The sequence below is a fragment of the Prunus persica genome, chromosome G2, assembly GCF_000346465.2.
Source record: "Prunus persica cultivar Lovell chromosome G2, Prunus_persica_NCBIv2, whole genome shotgun sequence".
NCBI lineage: Eukaryota > Viridiplantae > Streptophyta > Magnoliopsida > Rosales > Rosaceae > Prunus > Prunus persica.
The window spans coordinates 22,064,141-22,084,800 of NC_034010.1; the positions used below are offsets into that span (position 1 = coordinate 22,064,141).

Here is a 20,660-nt window from a genome sequence, read left to right on the forward strand (position 1 = left end):
ACAGAATCCGGTTCAGCATGATCGTACTAAACATGTTGAGGTGGATCGACATTTCATCAAACAAAAGCTTGAGGCTAAAGTGTTTCAGTTTCCTTTTGTGAAATCCGAGGATCAATTGGCGGATATTTTGACAAAGGCGATTTCCAGTAAAGCATTCCACAATTCACTAGATCAGTTGGGCATTGGCGACATCTATGCACCAACGTGAGGGGGAGTGTTGGCGTGACTTGTGGATATTGACTTACTTTCCTTACACACTAAGAATTCCTATTATAATTGTAATTGATTTACTTTAATTCCTGATTTCCTACTGCAAATAGATTTAGGAATTTATTATTTACTTGCCCATTCAGGTTTCGTTGTATTATAAATATGACCTCCTACAAGGAGAAGAATACACAGAAAATTCCCACAAACAAATATTCTCTCATAGTTTTCATATTTTAGCAGACATGAGATGAGACTGGAGAGAGAAATAATACTGATATCAGTAGCCAGTGAATAAAATCTCTTTCAGTATCTATTATTCAGTTGTGGAAAGGAAGGATGTAATTGCTTAATACTTGCTCGCAGTTAAGGACTTATATGATTACCTTTGCAAGGCCTTGATCATGTATTTACACAGAGACAGAGCTTGGATTTGAATTCGGGAATGGAAATGTTGTTGACTTTGAACAATATATATGTTGTAACATTGACTAATATAATCTTTTAAACACTCACTTATTATACAAATACAAATATAAATACGAGAATTAATATCTGTCTGTCAAATCAAACAAAATAATAAAATATTATGATTTGACATGATGTTCAGCTCTTAATTGTAGCTATAGAAAGTCAATAATTTGTGTCACCAAACTCTCTCATTGGTAACAAAGAGCAAAAGTCATGGAGGTATTGCATCGTGACTATTGACTTTTGTCACTAAAAATGGTAAGGGGCAATAGTCACGCAAAATATAGTAACTACTGCCCCTTCTCTCTCTTTTTTTTTTTTTTTTTTGGTGTGCTCCTATTCAAAATTAATTCTTAACAGGTTGAGAGAAGAGAGGGAGAGTGACGGAAAAAAAAAAAGAGACAGATGGAGAAGGGCGGAGAGAAGAAGAAAAAAAAGAAGTAACGTGGGTTTGTGTTTCCAGGTGTTTTGAGCGATTGTGAATAGCATTCCTCTTTGGGTCAATTTTCAACATAGTCTGCATAAAACTGCATGAACAAACTCTTACTGCTGCAAATATACAAAATATGGGGGAAAGCCTTCGTGTAGTGATGCTTCCATGGTCTGCCTTTGGCCACACGATGCCTTTTTTCCAGCTTTCCATGGCCTTGGCAAAAGCCGAAGTTCATGTCTTCTACATCTCCACCCCAAAAAACATCCAAAGGCTCCCCAAAATCTCACCTGATTTGCAACCCTTTATACATCTAGTCTCCATCCCATTTCCTGCTTTGGCTTCTGGGTTCTTGCCAGAAGGTGCTGAGGCAACTGTGGACATACCCTTTGAAAAAATGGACAACTTCAAGATTGCATATGACCTCCTGCAACAACCCATCAAGCAGTTCATTGGGGATCAATTACCTGATTGGATAATAGTTGATTTTTCTGCTCACTGGGCGGTAGAGATTGGCAAGGAGTTTGGTGTTCCACTTGTCTACTTCTCTGCTTTCTGTGCAGCTACATGTGTTTTCCTTACTTCATTAGAAAATATCTCCAAAGCTAATACAGATCATGATGTTCTGTCATCACCAGAAAGCCTCACATCACCGAGGGATTTCGGGACTTTTCGGTCAACTATAGCATATCGGAAGCATGAGGCAGTTGATATATACGCAGGCTTTTATGAACTAAATGATTCTGGGATAAGTGATTCTGACAGGCATAACAAGATTTTATTAGCATGTCAAGCTGTAGCAGTGCGCAGTTGCAATGAGTTTGAAGGAGAATACTTAGAGGCATACAAGAACAAAACTGGACAGCTTGTGATTCCCACAGGTTTGCTTCCACCAGAGCAACCATCTGCCAAAAGAGAAATCAGTTCTGATGGGTCACCAAACAATGTGATATTTGACTGGCTTGATAAACAAAAACCCAAGTCAGTTGTGTTTGTTGGGTTTGGATCTGAGTGTAAGCTGAGCAAGGAACAAGTCTTTGAGATTGCTCATGGGCTTGGGCTATCAGAGCTTCCATTTCTCTGGGCACTTAGAAAACCCAACTGGGCTGACAGTGAAGCTGATGCTTTGCCTCCTGGTTTTGTTGAGCGCACATCCGAGAAAGGGCTTGTTTGCTTGGGATGGGTGCCCCAGATGGAAATTTTGGGGCACCCATCAGTTGGGGGGTCTCTGTTTCACTCTGGATGGGGCTCTGTAATTGAAACTCTGCAATTTGGGCATGTTCTTGTTGTTTTGCCATTCATTATTGATCAGCCTTTGAATGCAAGGCTTCTGGTGGAGAAGGATCTGGCTGTTGAAGTAAAACGCACAGAAGATGGGTCGTTTTGCAAAGATGATATAGCCAAAACACTGAGACATGCAATGGTGGCAGAGGAAGGAGAGAAACTAAGAAGCAATGCAAGGAAAGCTGCCAAAGTTTTTGGAGATCACAAGCTGCACCAAGACCACTACCTTGGCCAATTTGTCCATTACCTTAAAAATAATGTCCCAAGAAGGTCATTTTAGAAGCTCATTATTATTTTTATCTAATAAATCTAGAATGTTTCCCAAATTAGTTTCAGATCATAAGCATTGTGGAGGTGGATATCTTCATACTTTTGAGATTCTGGAACTTTGGTTATTGCCATTCTAGTATTTTTAGTGCATCTTGTGATCTAAAATCTGTCTAGAAAGTTCGATGTTTCTGTTGCCATTCTAGTATTTTTAGGTGTTTGGTTAATTGTTTAAGAGCTTTAAAAAGGAGTGTCTCTATATGTTTTATTTGTCTGTATTAAGTTAAGAAGAGGATCATGCTTAGACAGGAACCAATAAGTGTGTTGTCCAATTGCGTCGGCTATATGATTTCCTTTGCCTAACAATATTCAGGACTTTATAGTAACTTCAATTTATATTGATCATATTGTGAGTCACATATTTAACATATAATTTAATAAATAATTATAGGACGAATTAGGATAGGGTAAGTCGGAGGTGGTTTGTTCTATGACCGTCAAAATTCTTTTTTTAAAATTTGGAAGATCTAAAGTTCAAAGACCCTACTTCGCAGTATTTATGTATCCAAACTCATCCACGTATTGCACGAACAAAAGTCACTCTTATTGCAAATTTCATACCAGCAAAAAAATAATACAATGGCAAAAGATCATCTTCATGTTGTGATGCTTCCATCCATGGTCTGCCCTTGGCCATATGATGCCTTTCTTTCAACTTTCCATAGCCTTTAGACATATGTAAATGTGAATTTTCCAACATAATTTCACTAATATTATTTAAATAATGAGGTTTTATTATTTTAGGTTCGACCTATTCGAGATGCAGTGTCTCTTAATTACAATCTCTTATTTCAATGGAACACCCTTTGATTTCATCATAAAGAAACAGAACATGTGTGTTTGGTTTTTCGGCTGCTCCCAAGTTCAACCTCAGGGTGCCTATGTATCCCTCATGGGAATCAAGCCACTTGTAATTCAAAGAATTGCAATGAATAATAAATGACTCATTGCAAAGAAATTTTGATCGAAATTGTATTGAGAAATGTTTGAGAGAATTTAGTTGAATAAACCAATGATAAGATATGGAATTGTGTTTGGGGTGAATTTTGTTAAGAATAAACTAGGGATTCCGTTTGGATTTAAGATTTGGGCGGTTGGATTGAGTCTCTAGATTGCCTATGTACCATTTCGAAGGGATCAAACTAACATAGTTTGGAATTTGAAAATTAATGGGTAAGTGTGACCCACTAATTTAGAATTTGTGTCTTTGAGACAATATGAAAATTTTAAGATTTTCATAGGTAAATGACCTATGGGAAAGATTGTATGGTTTTGTACCATTTTCTTATTGTCAATGTCCAAAAATTAAACTAATGGACAATTTTAATGAACCCACTAATTTAATTTGATCATTGACACATGCATTCGTATCCACACACGATTTGGAGGATTTGGTATTAATGGGTTCTTGTGATTGACAAACTCGTTAATCCATATTGATGCTCCTTTGGTATCTTTTAAGAGTGAGCTTGATGTTCGAAGCATGACCAATCATTTACTTGGATTGGAGTCACCGTCGCAACATGGTTGAGTTGCTTGGTAGTCCTTTTTGAATAGCATCCTTGTCACAGTGATTGATTTCCATATTTCTTGTTGGGTTTTTGTGGGTGTGTTTGGTAGCCATATTGCATTTGAGAATTGAGGTAGATAGACTTGAATGTCATAAGTATATTATTGAGCCTCCTTGACCGTCAATTGATTTAACTATCGTGAACCTTCGCTGACAATCTTGTGCGCACTTGCTTAGCTTGGTACTGCAAGTAGTGAACTCAGGTCTTCGTCTCTTGAAATACAAAGAGAGCACAAGTGCCTAGACACTTTGCTTTCATTTGTTGTTGGCACCAAAAGTGATGTGAGAGACTTGAAAAAGCCTTGGTTTCAAACCTTCGCGTTGTCTTCTGTCAGTGTGAAGCCCAATGCTTGTTTTATTTTGTAGAGCATATTCTTGAGCTTAATGGACATTTACAAGGAATGGACCAGCTTAAACAATCACACCTCTGACTATTTTTTCGTCCTCTTGAACTGGCTGGGATTTCATTGATTTTTCTCCCATAATCTAGGTTTTGGCAGAACACATCTTGCAGCAAACCTTTGTTTTTTTCCCTTGTTTGTAAAAATCAAAGAGAACCCAATGATCAAATTTTCTTTGATAGCCAATCAGCCATATGGCCCGTTTTCTTCACAGTCAAGAGAGATGTTATACGACATGTGGCCTTTCTTTTTTATTATTTTAAAGCTAGATTCTTCCCATCATTGTTTGTAAAAAAATTTATTATGGGAGTGCCATATTTGAGAACGGGGCAGTGGCCTCGTCATAGTGTTAGATTCTTGATGCATGTTCTAGATCTTACACACAATCTGTAATACGTGTAAAGATAAAAAAACATACCTGGAGCCATCTTCCTTGAATACACAGCTTCTGAATTCATCCTATCGATAGCAGCATCAATCCCACCAAGAACAGGAATGGCTCAAGACTTCTACTCTCTCTCAGAATCTGTTTCATCTCTCTCTTTATGATGAGAATAGGTTTAGAGAACGTGTCTGATGAGAGCAAGGCCTTTAGCTTATATATGGCTATGTCAAGTCGTCTTTACTCATCATCGAGGGCCAACTTGACTTATCTTTCTAGCCCACTTCGGTTCATGCAAAAGGAAACAAAATAGGACTCCTTAATTAGGCTCCAAAAACCCTTCCTTATTTCACAAAGTTTTGAACCTCAAGGCATAACTTAATTAAACTCTTATGAAACCTGATATCACTCAGTATCTAGTACACCGATCTAAATAGAAAAATATAACACATAGACCATGCAAACCATCCCCACAGCTACAGACTTTTTTCAATCTGTATTTTTTGTCTATAGGCCTCTTGCCACCTGGTTCAGAGGCAACTGTGGACGTCCCTTTTGAAAAAATTGACCAATTGAAGTTTGCATATGATCACCTGCAACAACCCATTAAGCTGTTCATTGGGGATCAGTTGCCTGATTGGCTAATACTTGATTTTGCTCCTCATTGGGCGGTGGAGATTGGCCAAGAGTATGGTGTTCCACTTGTGTTCTTCTCTGTTTTCTCTGCTGCTACCATGTCCATTCTAGGCTCACCAGAACATCTCTCCGGTGCTGATAACAGAAACCATGTTCTTCCATCACAAGAAAGCCTCACTTCACCACCAGATTGGGTGGCTTTTCCTTCTCTTGTGGCATATAGAGAGCATGAGGCTGTTCATGTGCACAAAGGCATCTTTGAAGTAAATGGCAGTGGCATAAGTGATTCTGAAAGGTTGGCCTAGATCATATCAGCAAGCCAAGTTTTTGGCCATGCGCAGTTGCAATGAGTTTGAAGGAGAATATTTAGAGGTGTGCCAGAAAATCAATGGAAAGCCTGTGATTCCTACAGGTTTCCTTCCACCAGAGAAACCATCTGCAAAAAGAGAAATAAGTTCTGATGATGGGTCATCAACAATGTGATTTTTGACTGGCTTGATAAACAAAAACCCAAGTCAGTTGTGTTTGTTGGGTTTGGATCTGAGTGTAAGCTGAGCGAAGAACAAGTCTTTGAGATTGCTCATGGGCTTGAGCTATCAGAGCTTCCATTTCTCTGGGCACTTAGAAAACTCAACTGGCCCAACAGTGAAGCTGATGCTTTGCCTCCTGGTTTTGTTGAGCGCACATCAGAGAAAGGGCTTGTTTGCTTGGGATGGGCGCCCCAGATGGACATTTTGGGGCACCCATCAGTTGGGGGGTCTCTGTTTCACTCTGGATGGGGCTCTGTAATTGAAACTCTGCAATTTGGGCATGTTCTTGTTGTTTTGCCATTCATTATTGATCAGCCTTTGAATGCAAGGCTTCTGGTGGAGAAGGATCTGGCTGTTGAAGTAAAACGCACAGAAGATGGGTCGTTTTGCAAAGATGATATAGCCAAAACACTGAGACATGCAATGGTGGCAGAGGAAGGAGAGAAGCTAAGAAACAATGCAAGGAAAGCTGCCAAAGTTTTTGGAGATCACAAGCTGCACCAAGATGACCTTGGCCAATTTGTCCATCACCTTAAAAATAATGTCACAAGAAGGTCATTTTAGAAGCTCATTATTATTTTTATCTAATAAATCTAGAATGTTACCCAAATTAGTTTCAGATCATAAGCGTTGTGGAGGTGGGTATCTTCATACTTTAAGATTCTGGAACTTGGGTTATTGCCATTCTAGTATTTTTAGTGCATCTTGTGATCTAAATTCTGTCCAAAAAGTTTTAGGTTTCTGTTGCTTGTGAGTTCATGCCTATGTCTGAAATAATAATTGTGGGTTATTTTACAAGTCTCTCTCTCTCTCTCTCTCTCTCTCTCTCTCTCTCCCTTTGAGTTTCTGTTCACTCTGGATGGGGATCTGTAATTGAAACCCTGCAATTTGGGCATGTCCTTGTTGTTTTGCCATTCATTATTGAACAGCCCTTGAATGCAAGGCTTCTGGTGGAGAAGGGTCTGGCTGTTGAAGTGAAACGAAGAGAAGATGGGTCGTTTTGCAAAGATGAGATGGCCAAAACGCTCAGGCATGCAATGATGGCAGAGGATGGAGAGCAGCTAAGAACCAATGCTAGGAAAGCTGCCAAAATCTTTGGGGATCAGAATCTGCACCAAGACTACATTGGTGAATTTGTCACTTTTCTAAAAAGAAACGTTTCAAAAAGGTCCCTCTCTCCGTCTCTCCCCTCCCATGTCAGGTTGGCAAAATGACCTTATTTCATTTTATTTTAAGAAAGCTAGATGACCCTATTTTCAATGTTACCCAATTAATTTTTAGTGTGTTATAGATTGAAGTAAACATCTTCATGCTTTGGTGTTGTGGGGTCGTGAGTGGTGCTGGAGATACCGTGACTTCCTTTGAAAGTCAAGATGGAATTTGAAAGTGGTAATTGCTTTCACTTTTTGGTATTTCCAGTCCCAAGGATGCTTCAGAGTTGGTTATCCACACGATCTCTATTCAGCATTGGTTCCTGAGTTCTTATGGATTCTGTCATCTTCAACTATGAGTGACCAAAGTTTAATTACATTTGGAGTTTGCTCATTGTTCTTGCACTGGTTGTTTTATTTCTACTTTTTTGTCTGCAAGAACCCTCCTCTGAGGCAGTGTTCTTTCTGTGTAATCTTGTATCTCCCTTTATATCAATGAATCTACTCTGTTCGAAAAAAAAAAAAAATCTTCATGTTTAGAGATGCTGGAACTTGGGTTATTGCCACTAAATATTTTGGTGCATATATATTCTAAAACCTGTCATAGAAATACAAACTTTAAACCCCCAATTGGGATACATGCTTACCAACTTTTGGTCTCAACAAATGGGCCCTCCTAAACTTAATCAATACGTTCACTGAGCTTCCCACCCAGTTAAATAGAATCGACACCACTATGAGATTGAAGTAGTTCTTTCTAATCTTATTTTTCTTTTCTTTTTTCTTGTAGTTTTTTTAATTAAATTCTGACCCGATATGTGTGTTATGGACTCACGTCAATAAATTAGTGTATATTTTTAGTATAACCAAACTGAATCGGATGAATCCGTCCGGTTCATAGCTCATACTTTTGCAGAACATCGGTTTGTTGAATCAAATTAGTCAACTTCATAAGACCTTAAAAAGTTTTAATGAATTTTAGTGACATGTACAAAATTAATGTATGAATTAACATGAAGAATTATCCATAACACGAAAAAGATAAACGAATATAACTCATAATTTCGTAAACGCCACAAATATTTGTGATAACCTTTCTTTTGTTTTTTTCAACTCGACCTATGCATCTTTGAATTTGAGGTACGATGGGATGTTTGTGATATGGGTAACTAGAGATACGTATACCAAAGCAACAAAACAATAAACAAAACCCCATATTTGAATATGACACAAACTAGTCACCACACCCAAAGCATAAAGCCACGGGTTAAAGCATAAAAATAAAATCCTCATCACAGAAGCAAAAGATTCTCAACACAGGCAAAGCAAAACCACACATGTGCATACAAAAGAATACTTCTCTCAATCACTATTACAAGGTTCACTTTTGCAGATCAGCTTTACTGCCCAATTTCCGGCCCAATTTCTCAGAAAAAAGCGTAGAAATGGGTCTGATGATGGTGTTGGCGACGTTAAATTTACTCATGCGTTGAGCTAGCGAAACTCAAGGAGTGACATGCTTTTGAAACACCCAAATTACTGAGAATTGCATGCAAGCCATGCTTGTACAAACGTTAACGCCGCCAATATTTTATTCACTGTTCAGTTGAGCACACACCATGCATGCATGATGCATGGGTTTGGTTTTTTGTTTCCTTCCCTTTCAAGAAAAAGCTTGCCCAACAATGGAGAAGGAAAGTACGTTTATGTCCATATATTAACCCTCCATTGTGATTCATGACGATCGGTTGCATTCTTTTTCTTTTTCTTTGGGCTTGAACATTTTATTAAAATCGAAATGGTATAAGAGTGAGACGTATAAATACATAGCCTTACAATGTCACTACTAAATATTTGGGTTTCAGCACCATATTCGTTTGTGCTCTTAGTGCAAAAGACACAAATAATTCTGCTCTATGTTGAAAGGCCATGGTGCAACCACTATTAGGCTGACAGTGTTGTCAATAGGAGTTTCCATTGCTACAGGACACAAAAGTAATTTTTTTGTCAAACAATATAAAGCACGAAAAACAGTATTTGTGCTTGTTTTCTGACAAGTTACCTCAGTGGCTTTATCAATTGATTAGATATATGTACAGACACAATTATCGCTAGTTCACATACTCTTGAGGACAATGTTGTTGTCTCCTGTGATCTTGACGATCTGGAAGATGTGGTTGTCCACCACCATCAGCAAATATCACCAGTTTACATCTTAAACATAAATCAATGACACAAAGCCCAACTTTAGCTGAAACCCAAAAAATGTTTGATGTTTAATTGCACACAACATCATCAACCATATGAAATTATGTGTCTTTGTGTGCGTGTGAGCAAATTACCTTGTTCAAGTTGGAGTGAGTTGGAACAGAACATGCTCACCAAAAAACTGCAGCAAACCATAAACCCAGAAATATTTATAATAAAGAAAGAAAGAAACAAAGTTTAGAAAAGGTAACAACTTTACTGGGCTTGACTCCTAACCTTTAAGAGCATGTCCAGCGCATGGGTCCAGCCCGGGCAAAAGGCAGCCCTAGGCTCCAAAACCTCCTCCAGCGCACAAAGTTCAGCTCTGGCAAGAGCTGGGTTCCACGAGCCCAGGCAAGCCCACGGGCAAATTCAGCCCAAGCTGCTGCCTGGGCAGAATGATGTAATGCTGACGTTATAATGAAGTCAGCAACAACAAAAAAAAAGGAAAAAAATATACAAAATTCTAGATTTTTATTTATTTATAATAAATACCCAAGCATATTCTTACTTGCCACACCAAAAACTCTATACAAATTCATCTCCTCATATCTCATGTGAATAGTAATTGCCTTTGCCTTTGCCCTTTGGGGTGGAACCAAAAAAGGTAAGACTGCCACTATTCACGTGAATAGTAGTAGCCCTTGTCTTTGCCTTTGCCTTAGCCTTATCCTTTCGGGATGGACATGCTCTAATAAGGGGGGAAGAGAGAAGAGGGTTAGATATTTTCTAGGGTTGGAAAAGATCCGTGTGTTTTTTAAACTATTATAAAAATAATAATAATAATATAACATACTTATTTTTTCCTTATTTTTTTTTAAAAAAAAAAACTTGGAAGAGAAAATAAGGTACACTACATAAAAATAACTGGGCGCAAATGTAGTTTTGTGTTATAAGGGTGTCACATTTGTCAGATAAAGACACAACTATTTGATGATACTTATTATTTATATTCAATTGACATTAGACACAATTCTTTGTGTCCAGTATAAGTTTGTGCTTTATGTAAATTAATTTGACATAACTATTTGTGTTTCATGCGAGGAGTGGACAAATAAAATTTATTTGTTCTCAATGTTAAAGATGAGGACACCATGCATGTATTTGTGCTCTTAAGTTCGTGGTTTTTGCTCAATTTTGTAGTAGTGTGACCATGATACGCGTTGAGAAAACCTCAATGCTGATTACAAGGAGTTGAACACAAAGTTTGCATGACCCAAAATTTTCATAGTACCTTTTTTTTTTTTTCTTTTTTGGGTGTGTAAATCAGTGGAGAGAATTATTCAAATTTGTGAAAAGTAATACCAACTATAAATTCCCTCTTTACCAAGATCTAGGTCATGATTTTCGCAGTATATATATAGTCCAAACTCATCTAACAAATTTCATGAACAAGTTCACTCATATTGCAAATTCCATACCAGCAGAAAATATTTCAATGGCGAAAGATCAATGTTGTGATGCTTCCATGGTCTGCCTTTGGCCATATGGTCCCTTTCTTTCAACTTTCCATAGCCTTGGCAAAATATAAGGTTCATGTCTCCCTCCTACATATCCACCCCAAAAAAATCTGAAGGCTCCCCAAAATCTCACCTGATTTGCAACCCTTTATACATCTAGTCTCCATCCCATTTCCTGCTTTGGCTTCTGGGTTCTTGCCAGAAGGTGCTGAGGCATCTGTGGACATACCCTTTTGAAAAATGGACAACTTCAAGATTGCATATGACCTCCTGCAACAACCCATCAAGCAGTTCATTGGGGCTCAGTTGCCTGATTGGATAATAGTTGATTTTTCTGCTCACAGGGCCGTAGAGATTGGCAAAGAGTTTGGTGTTCCACTTGTCTACTTCTCTGCTTTCTGTGCAGCTACATGTGTTTTCCTTACTTCATTAGAAAATATCTCCAAAGCTAATACAGATCATGATGTTCTGCCATCACCAGAAAGCCTCACATCACCGCGGGATTTCGGGACTTTTCGGTCAACGATAGCATATCGGAAGCATGAGGCAGTTGATATGCATGCAGTCTTTTATGAACTAAATGATTCTGACGGACTTGGGATTTCAGTATAAGTTGGGCTAAATTTATTTAACGTACAAACCTATTAAAAAGATAAAAAATTAAACAATATAAGTGAATTATTTATAATAAAAAAAATACACCTAACTATGAGTGAAACATTCACTTCGACTAAACAAAAAAACTTCATTACCAATGAGTGTTAAGAAGTTGTATGTTCAACCTAAGTTTGAGCTTTGGCATCCATAATGCCAAAAGGAGGGAAAAAAAATATTTTTACTTGAGTGGGTTGTTCGGTAGAAGAGAGAGAATAGGTTAGAAAAGGGTATAATTGAGTTTTGCTTTTAAAAATATATTTTTAATTGGTGTTTGGTGATGTGCTGTGCTATATGTATTTTGGGCTGAAAAAAAATTAAAAATCGCCTGGGCTATAGCTCAGGTTAGTACCTTCTATGGTCCGTCTACGAAGATTTTATTAGCATGTCAAGCTGTAGCCGTGCGCAGTTGCAATGAGTTTGAAGGAGAATACTTAAGAGGCATACAAGAACAAAATTGGAACGCTTGTGTTTCCCACAGGTTTGCTTCCACCAGAGCAACCATCTGCCAAAAGAGAAATCAATTCTGATGGGTCACCAAACAATGTGATCCTTGACTGGCTTGATAAACAAAAACCCAAGTCAGTTGTGTTTGTTCGTGATGCAGGAGCGTAGGGGTGGATCAAGATAGATATTTATCATTTAATTAGTTATTTCATGATATATTGTTATTTTCTTATTTATGTAGTTTTAGGATATCTTTTATTACTTATGTGTGATTTTATAATTAATTAGTTTACTTTTGGACCAAGTAGCCTTGGTGCCCAAGTCTTGTAAAGCCTATAAATAAGGCTAATGTAATAGTTGTAGGGGAGTTGATGTTGATGATTAATAAAATAGTTTATTTGGGGCATGAATTTGCTACGATATGTGAGTTTGCAATAGCCCTAAATTTTGGTACTCGTGTATGTGATTGGTGACCTGTGTCCTGACCTCGATCCCCATAAATTGGTATCAGAGCTACGGCTCAAGATCTACTTTCTTGGGGAGGTTTTTGGATGAAGGGTCATGTTGACAACTACAACGACATGGAGGAAATTAGGAGGATGCTACGGCAACTTACACGCATCGCTTGCATCGAAGATCGAATCCAGATAGGTAAGAGCTTTGACGGGGAAGGATGCGTGAACCCTTATCTGAACCGAGTAGCTCGCATCGACACTCTAAGCCGTGGGAGTCTCGACGGGGAGTACGAGGGAGATAGCCCTTTTCATTATGGCGCTCCACTGTGTGAGTCAAGTGAAGAGGGGCACGGTTATTCTCATTGTGTCTTTGAAGGTATAAATGGATTTAGTAATTTTGGTGCATCTTGTTATTCATCAAAGTTATTAAATTTGGATTTACCTCCAATATTTGATCTTTGCAATTGTGAAAATTGCAATGAAAATTGTTTGGGTGTTCAAAGCAATTTTGATAAGCAATTTATTGATCAGAACAATGAAGAGATGAGAATTGAGAAAACTTTTGAACATATTATTAATTTTATGGGCATTAATGTTTTCACTTGAAGGTTGCAAAAACTCTGGTTGATTTTTTCAATCAGTTGAATATTCTAGAGAGAAACATTTACATTGTTAGAGGGAGTAAGAAGAAGCCAAGAATAAAGAAATATTCCAAATATCTTTTTATTTGGAAAGGAAGGTTTCAATTGGATGCTAAAAGATCCAGAATTAATACGAAGCAATTGAAGATTCTACTCGAATTTTCCTCAATCAAAGGCTTGAATTCGAGGACGAATTCTTTTCAACCAGGGAAGTTTGATGTAGGAGCATAGGAGTGGATCAAGATAGATATTATCATTTAATTAGTTATTTCATGATATATTGTTATTTTCTTATTTAGGTAGTTTAAGGATAACTTTTATTATTTATGTGTGATTTTATAAATTAATTAGTTTACTTTTGGACCAAGTAGCCTTGGTGCCCAAGTCTTGTAAAGCCTATAAATAAGGCTAATGTAATAGTTGTAGGGGAGTTGATGTTGATGATTAATAAAATAGTTTATTTGTGACATGGATTTGCTACTATATATGTGAGTTTGCAATAGCCCTAGATTTCGGTACTCGTGTATGTGGTTGGTGACCTGTGTCCTGACCTCGATCCCCATCACCCCAACTGATGGGTGCCCCAAAATTTCCATCTGGGCCACCCATCCCAAGCAAACAAGCCCTTTTTCTGATGTGCAATCAACAAAACCAGGAGGCAAAGCATCAGTTTCACTGTTAGCTCAGTTGGGTTTTTTAAGTGCCCAAAGAAATGGAAGCTCTGATAGCTCAAGCCCATGATCAATCTCAAAGACTTGTTCTTTGCTCAGCTTACACTCAGATCTAAACCCAACTGATGGGGATCGGGGTCAGGACATAGGTCACCAACCACATACACGAGTACCGAAATCTAGGGCTATTGCAAACTCACATATATCGTAGCAAATCCATGTCACAAATAAATTATTTCATTAATCATTAACATCCATTCCCCTACAACTATTATATTAACCTTATTTATAGGCTTTACAAGACTTGGGCACCAAGACTACTTGGTCCAAAAGTAAACTAATTAATTATAAAATCACACATAAATAATAAAAGATATCCTAACACTACCTAAATAAGAAAATAACAATATATCATGAAATAACTAATTAAATGGTAAATATTTATCTTAATCCACTCCTATGCTCCTGCATCAGACTCCCCTGGTTGGAAAGAATTCGTCCTCGAATTCAAGCCTTTGATTGAGGAAAATCCGAGTAGAATCTTCAACTGCTTCATATTAATTCTGGATCTTTTAGCATCCAATTGAAACCTTCCTTTCCAAATAAAAAGATATTTGGAATATTTCTTTATTCTTGTCTTCTTCTTAGTCCCTCTTACAATGCAAATGTTTCTCTCTAGAATCTTCAACCGATTGACAAAATCAACTAGAGTTTTGGCAACCTTCCAAGTGAAAACATTAATACCCATAAATCAATAATATCTTCGAAAGTTTTCTCAATTCTCATTTCTTCACTGTTCTGATCAAAAAATTGCTTTTCAAAATTGCTTTGAACACCCAAACAACTTTCATTGCAATTTTCACAGTTGCAAGGATCAAATATTGGAGGCAAATCCAAATTTAATAACTTTGATGAATAACAAGATGCACCAAAATTACCAAATCCATGTATACCTCCAAAGACACAATGAGAATAACTGTGCCCCTCTTCACTTGACTCGCACAGCGGAGCACAATAATGAAAATGGCTATCTCCCTCGTACTCCCCGTCGAGACTCCCACGGCTCAAAGTGTCGATGCGAGCTACTCGGTTCAGATAAGGGTTCACGCATCTCTCCCCGTCAGAACTCTTAACTATCTGGGTTCGAGCTTCGATGCAAGCGATGCATTCCGTAAGTTGCCTTAGCATCCTCCTAATTTCCTCCATGTCGTTGTAGTTGTCAACACGACCTTCCATCCAAAAACCTCCCCGATAAAGTAGATCTTAAGCCATAGCTCTGATACCAATTGATGGGGATCGGGGTCAGGACACAGGTCACCAACCATATACACGAGTATGAAAATCTAGGGCTATTGCAAACTCACATATATCGTAGCAAATTCATGCCACAAATAAACTATTTCATTAATCATCAACATTCATTCCTCTACAACTATTACATTAGCCTTATTTATAGGCTTTACAAGACTTGGGCACCAAGACTACTTGGTCCAAAAGTAAACTAATTAATTATAAAATTACACATAAATAATAAAAGATATCCTAAAACTATCTAAATAAGAAAATAACAATATATCATAAAATAATTAATTAAATGATAAATATCTATCTTGATCCACCTCCAGCATCCTGGGGGTTCTCTGTTTCACTCTGGATGGGGCTCTGTAATTGATTCTCTGCAAATTGGGCACGTTCTTGTTGTTTTGCCATTCATTATTGATCAGCCTTTGAATGCAAGGCTTCTGGTGGAAAAGGATCTGGCTGTTGAAGTAAAACGCACAGAAGATTGGTCGTTTTGCAAAGATGATATAGCCAAAACATTGAGACATGCAATGGTGGCAGAGGACGGAGAGAAGCTAAGAAGCAATGCAAGGAAAGCTGCCAAAGTTTTTGGAGTCACAAGCTCCACCAAGACGACTACATTGGCCAATTTGTCCTTACCTTAAAAATAATGTTACAACTTACTAGTAGGTCATTTTAGAAGCTCATTATTAATTTTTATCTAATAAATCTAGAATGTTACCCAAATTAGTTTCAGATCATAAGCATGGTTGAGATATCTTTGTGCTTAAAGATTCTGGAACTTGGGTTATTGCCATTCTAGTATTTTTAGTGCATCTTGTGATCTAAAATCTGTCTAGAAAGTATGTTTCTGTTGCTCTTGAGTTCATGCCTATGTCTGAAATAATAATTATGGGTTATTTACAAGTCTCTCTCTCTCTCTCTCTCTCTCTCTCTCTCTCTCTCTCTCTCTCTCTCTCTCTCTCTCTCTCTCTCTCTCTCTTCCTTTGAGTTTCTGTTAGCTCCTACATGAAGCACATCCACATAAATAAATAAAAACATTTTTTACATTTTTTGCATTCAATTGCATGTCACCAACAATAAACCTTGCGGTCCCAAGGAAAGCATTTGTGGGTTTGGGGCACCCAACAATAAACCTTGCGGTCCCAAGGAAAGCATTTGTAACTTTCAATTATATGGACGTTTCTTGGAATAGCCATAGATCAAGAAATGGATGAATTTGGATTCACTGTTTTACTGGGTATTGCTTGATTTTGAACTTATACTATAGTTTAGGGTTTAAAAAACCAAGAAGTACTATAGAAAAAGAAAATCCAAATTCCAAAGATCACCAATAAAGCTTTGTACCATGAAGTTCGAAACTGAGACTACTAAAAAAGGGTGCTCATGAGCTCTTAAACACCTCTATGATATGCTATTTTTTCAATATGGGATCTTGAGTCCTAACAGTTATATCTTTCGTAATAGAATTTATTCAAACGTATGACATGCAATAATAACAATAACGAAGATCAAGAACAGAAATTCATAAACAAAATTCTCTCAAATGCCCTGAAAAGTTCGGTTTCCATTATTTGATTATTTTGCAAATATAACAGGGAAGATCTTGATAAACAGAGCAATGAAGAACACACGAAGATCACTCTCATACAGCCTCTGTCTTTTAGAAGAACAAATCAAGAGCACAGAACAAAGAATAGAATGGAGCACAGCAGACTAGTACCTGGAATGAGTTCTAGAAAGAAAGGAGGAAATGGATGATCTTTTTGCAACATTATTTTTCAGAAAAACAGGCCAATGTACCGTGTACGTAGTGGTCCAGGTACAGCATGTGATCTCCAAAAACAACTTCATTGGTTCTCAGCTGCTCTCCTTCCTCTGCGGCGGGAGAAAATAAGTTTTTCTCATCAACCCACCCCGTCAGACAGACAGTTGGTGTGGACAACTATCATCTTTATTTGTTCTATTATTTCTAAGAAGAGAATCGTGCTTAGACAGGAACCAAGTATTGTCCAATTGTGTCGGCTATATGATTTCCTTTACCTAACGATATTCAGAAATTTATAGCAACTTAAATGACCTAAATATTACTGTATAAACAAATATAGCGATATACCATATTTATTGATCACATTGTGAATCACATATTTAACATATAATATAATAAATAATTATAGGACGAATTAGGATAGGGTAGGTAAGTTTGTTCTATGGCCCTCAAAATTCTTTTTTAAATAAAAATAATTTTTTTTGTATTTATGGAAGATCTATAATGTTCGAAGACCCTGCTTCGCACTATTTATGTTGTCCGAACTCATCAACATATTGCAGGAACAAAAGTCACTCTTATTCCAAATTTCATACCAGCCGAAAATAATACAATGGCGAAAGATCATCTTCATGTTGTCATGCTTCCATGTCTGCCTTTGGCCATATGATGCCTTTCTTTCAACTTTCCATAGCCTTTGGCAAAAGCCAAAGTTCATGTGTCCTTCATATCCACCCCAAAAAATATCCGAAGGCTCCCCAAAATCTCACCTGATTTGCAACCCTTTATGCATCTAGACTCCATCCCATTTCCTGCTTTGGCTTCTGGGTTCTTGCCAGAAGGTGCTGAGGCAACTGTGGACATACCCTTTGAAAAAATGGACATATAGTCTCCAACCCATTTCCTGCTTTAGCAAATCACATGCAGCCTTCAAGTTGTCAATTTTTTCAAAGGGTACATCCACAGTTGCCTTGAAACCTTCTAGCAAGAAGCCAGGGTCCAAGGGAGGAAATGGGATGGACAACTTCAAGATTCCGTATGACCTCTGATAAGTGCATTATTTCCTATATTCGTATACCTCTTATATTTGGTTTTTGTAGGGAAAGTTAATTAAAAATAGCATTTTGACTGAAAATCGTTTTTTCGAATGAAGTTTAAAGCAAAGCCAATTGGAGAATAAATCTAAGACATGGAAGATCATTGTATCAAAGTTTCATAATTTTCTACAAAACCAAATGCCCCGGACTTGCAAGTCAAGTCAACCTAAGTTGAAATAGCGTCAGAACTGCACTGCTGTGGAAGATTGAAGATTTGAAGACATTTCCAATTTTTCCTAGTAGCGTGTGATATATGCTTGGAAAGCTTAGAGATCAAGGTACATTTCTCATATTATTCCAGAATTTTCTAGGAAGTGGAAAGATCCCAAAACGTGCGTGCAAGTTGGCTGACATGTTTCCAAATCAAAGAATGATTCTTTCTTAGTTTGTTTCCTTAATTGTTTGGGATTTTGTTTTGTTTTAGGAGAGTTTTTACGGACCTTTTTAGAGTAAGGTTTAGTTGTTTTAAACTATATAGAGTCACCATAATCTCTCTCTATAGACGATTTTCTTACCATATACAACTTTCATACACCCACAAATATCTCAGAGAGAGAGCCAAGAGAGTTTGCTTCCACCAAAGCAACCATCTGCCAAAAGAGAAATCAGTTCTAATGGGTCACCAAAATAATATATATTTGCATGATTAATTTTGCTCAGTTCTAGGTTTTTTTATATCAGCATAAAACATATGCGAAAAGTTATAAAGTACCAAACTAGAAAGCTAAATTAACCAATTAACATATATTAAGTTAACTAAGAAGAGGAGCTTTTTTTGTTGTTTTTTTTTGTGGAGAAATTTTATAATTGCATTCATAATTCAGCCAAAAAAGCCACTAGTCACAAAGGGCCATTACAATAACGGAGCGGTCTAATATCAAAATTAAGACAATCTGGTGTGTCTCCACTAACGATCAGGCAGGATCGAAGAAACTCTGGCATAGGCATCCCAACTAAAATTGCAAACTTAGAATAAAAAAAAAAAGATAAAGCTTGAACAAACCAAGCCATAACAATACAAATAAAACTCTCACAAGGAGAAATGAAAAGCTCTCACAAATGAGAGATGAAAAACTCTCACAAAATGAGAGGTTAAAACTACACGGAGAACCCAAAGAGTCTCTACAACTTATTCCAAACATAAAGAAATTGCAAAAAAGATGGTGGTGGAGATCCGACGCCGAAATGCAGGTGAAGATCCGATGCTGAGCCGCAGCCGCCTATAATAGTTGGACGAAAATCATAACAAAACTAAGACAAATAGGGAAAACCCTTTGTCTCTGAAAATGAGGGAAAAGGTGAAAGGAGGAAGAGAAGAGGGGAGAAGGGAGAAGAACTCATCCACATATTGCACCAATAAAAGTCAATCTTATTGCAAATATCATACCAGCAGAAAATAATACAATGGCAAAAGATCATCTTCATGTTGTAACGCTTCCATGGTCTGCCTTTGGCCATATGATGCCTTTCTTTCAACTTTCCATAGCCTTTGGCCATATGTAAATAATATCCACCCCAAAAAACATCCAAATTCTCCCCAAAATTTCACATTGTTTGCAAGCCTTTATACATCTAGTCTCCATCCCATTTCATGTGCTTTGGCTTCTGGGTTCTTGTCAGAAGGTGCTGAGACAACTGTGGACATGCCCTTTGAAAAAAGAGAATCGAATTGACAAAAACTTTACAGAAAATTCCCACCAACAATATTCTCTCACATTTTAGCAAAACCCAACTCTGTTATGTTTGTAGGGTTTGGGAGTGAGCGTAAGCTGAGCAAAGACCAAGTCTTTGAGATAGCTTATGGGCTGGAGCTATCAGAATTACCTTTTCTTTGGGCACTTAGAAAACCCAATAGGGCTGATAGTGAAGCAGATGCTCAGCCTCTGGGTTTTGCTGACCGTACATCAAAGAATGGGCTTGTTTCTTTTGGATGGGCTTTGAATGTTCTTCTTGTTTTAACATTCATTATTGATCAGCCTTTGAATGCAAGGCTTCTGGTGGAGAAGGATCTGGCTGTTGAAGTAAAACGCGCAGAAGATGGTCGTTTTGCAAAGATGACATAGCCAAAACCCTAACATGTGTGCAATGGTTGGTGGCAGAGGAAGGAGATCAGCTAAGAAGCAATGCAAGGAAAGCTGCCAAAATTTTTGGCGATCAGAAACTGCACCAACACCACTACGTGCATTGGCCAATTTGCCCATTATCTTAAAAACAATGTTACAAAGAGGTCATTTTAGAGGGTCATTTTAGAGATTCTGGAACTTGGGTTGTTGCCATTCTAGTATTTTTAGTGCATCTTGTGATCTAAAATCTGTCTAGAAAGTTTGATGTTTCTGTTGCTTGTGAGTTCATGCCTGTCTGAAATAATAATTGTAGGTTATTTTACAACTCTCTCTCTCTCTCTCTCTCTCTCCCCCTTTGAGTTTCTGTTAGCTCCTACATGAAGCACATCCTCATAAAATAAAAATAAACATTTTTGCATCCAACTGCATGCCAGCACCAAAAATAAACCTTGCGGTCCCAAGGAAC

The 20,660-nt window shown here is 37.6% G+C and overlaps 1 protein-coding gene and 2 pseudogenes across 1 annotated transcript; all 3 read left to right on the plus strand.

The window, feature by feature from the left end:
• On the plus strand, positions 1,058-2,954 carry LOC18785543 (putative UDP-rhamnose:rhamnosyltransferase 1). Its single transcript, XM_007220877.2, has one exon. It carries the CDS (start codon positions 1,245-1,247, stop codon positions 2,670-2,672), a length of 1,428 nt encoding a protein of 475 aa, XP_007220939.1. The 5' UTR covers positions 1,058-1,244; the 3' UTR covers positions 2,673-2,954.
• On the plus strand, positions 3,889-7,748 carry LOC18787478 (annotated as a pseudogene).
• LOC109947432 lies at positions 9,884-20,530 on the plus strand (annotated as a pseudogene).

Coding starts and splice junctions, on each gene's coding strand:
- LOC18785543 (XM_007220877.2), top strand. CDS start 1,245: ATGGGGGAAAGCCTTCGTGTAGTGATGCTTCCATGGTCTGCCTTTGGC.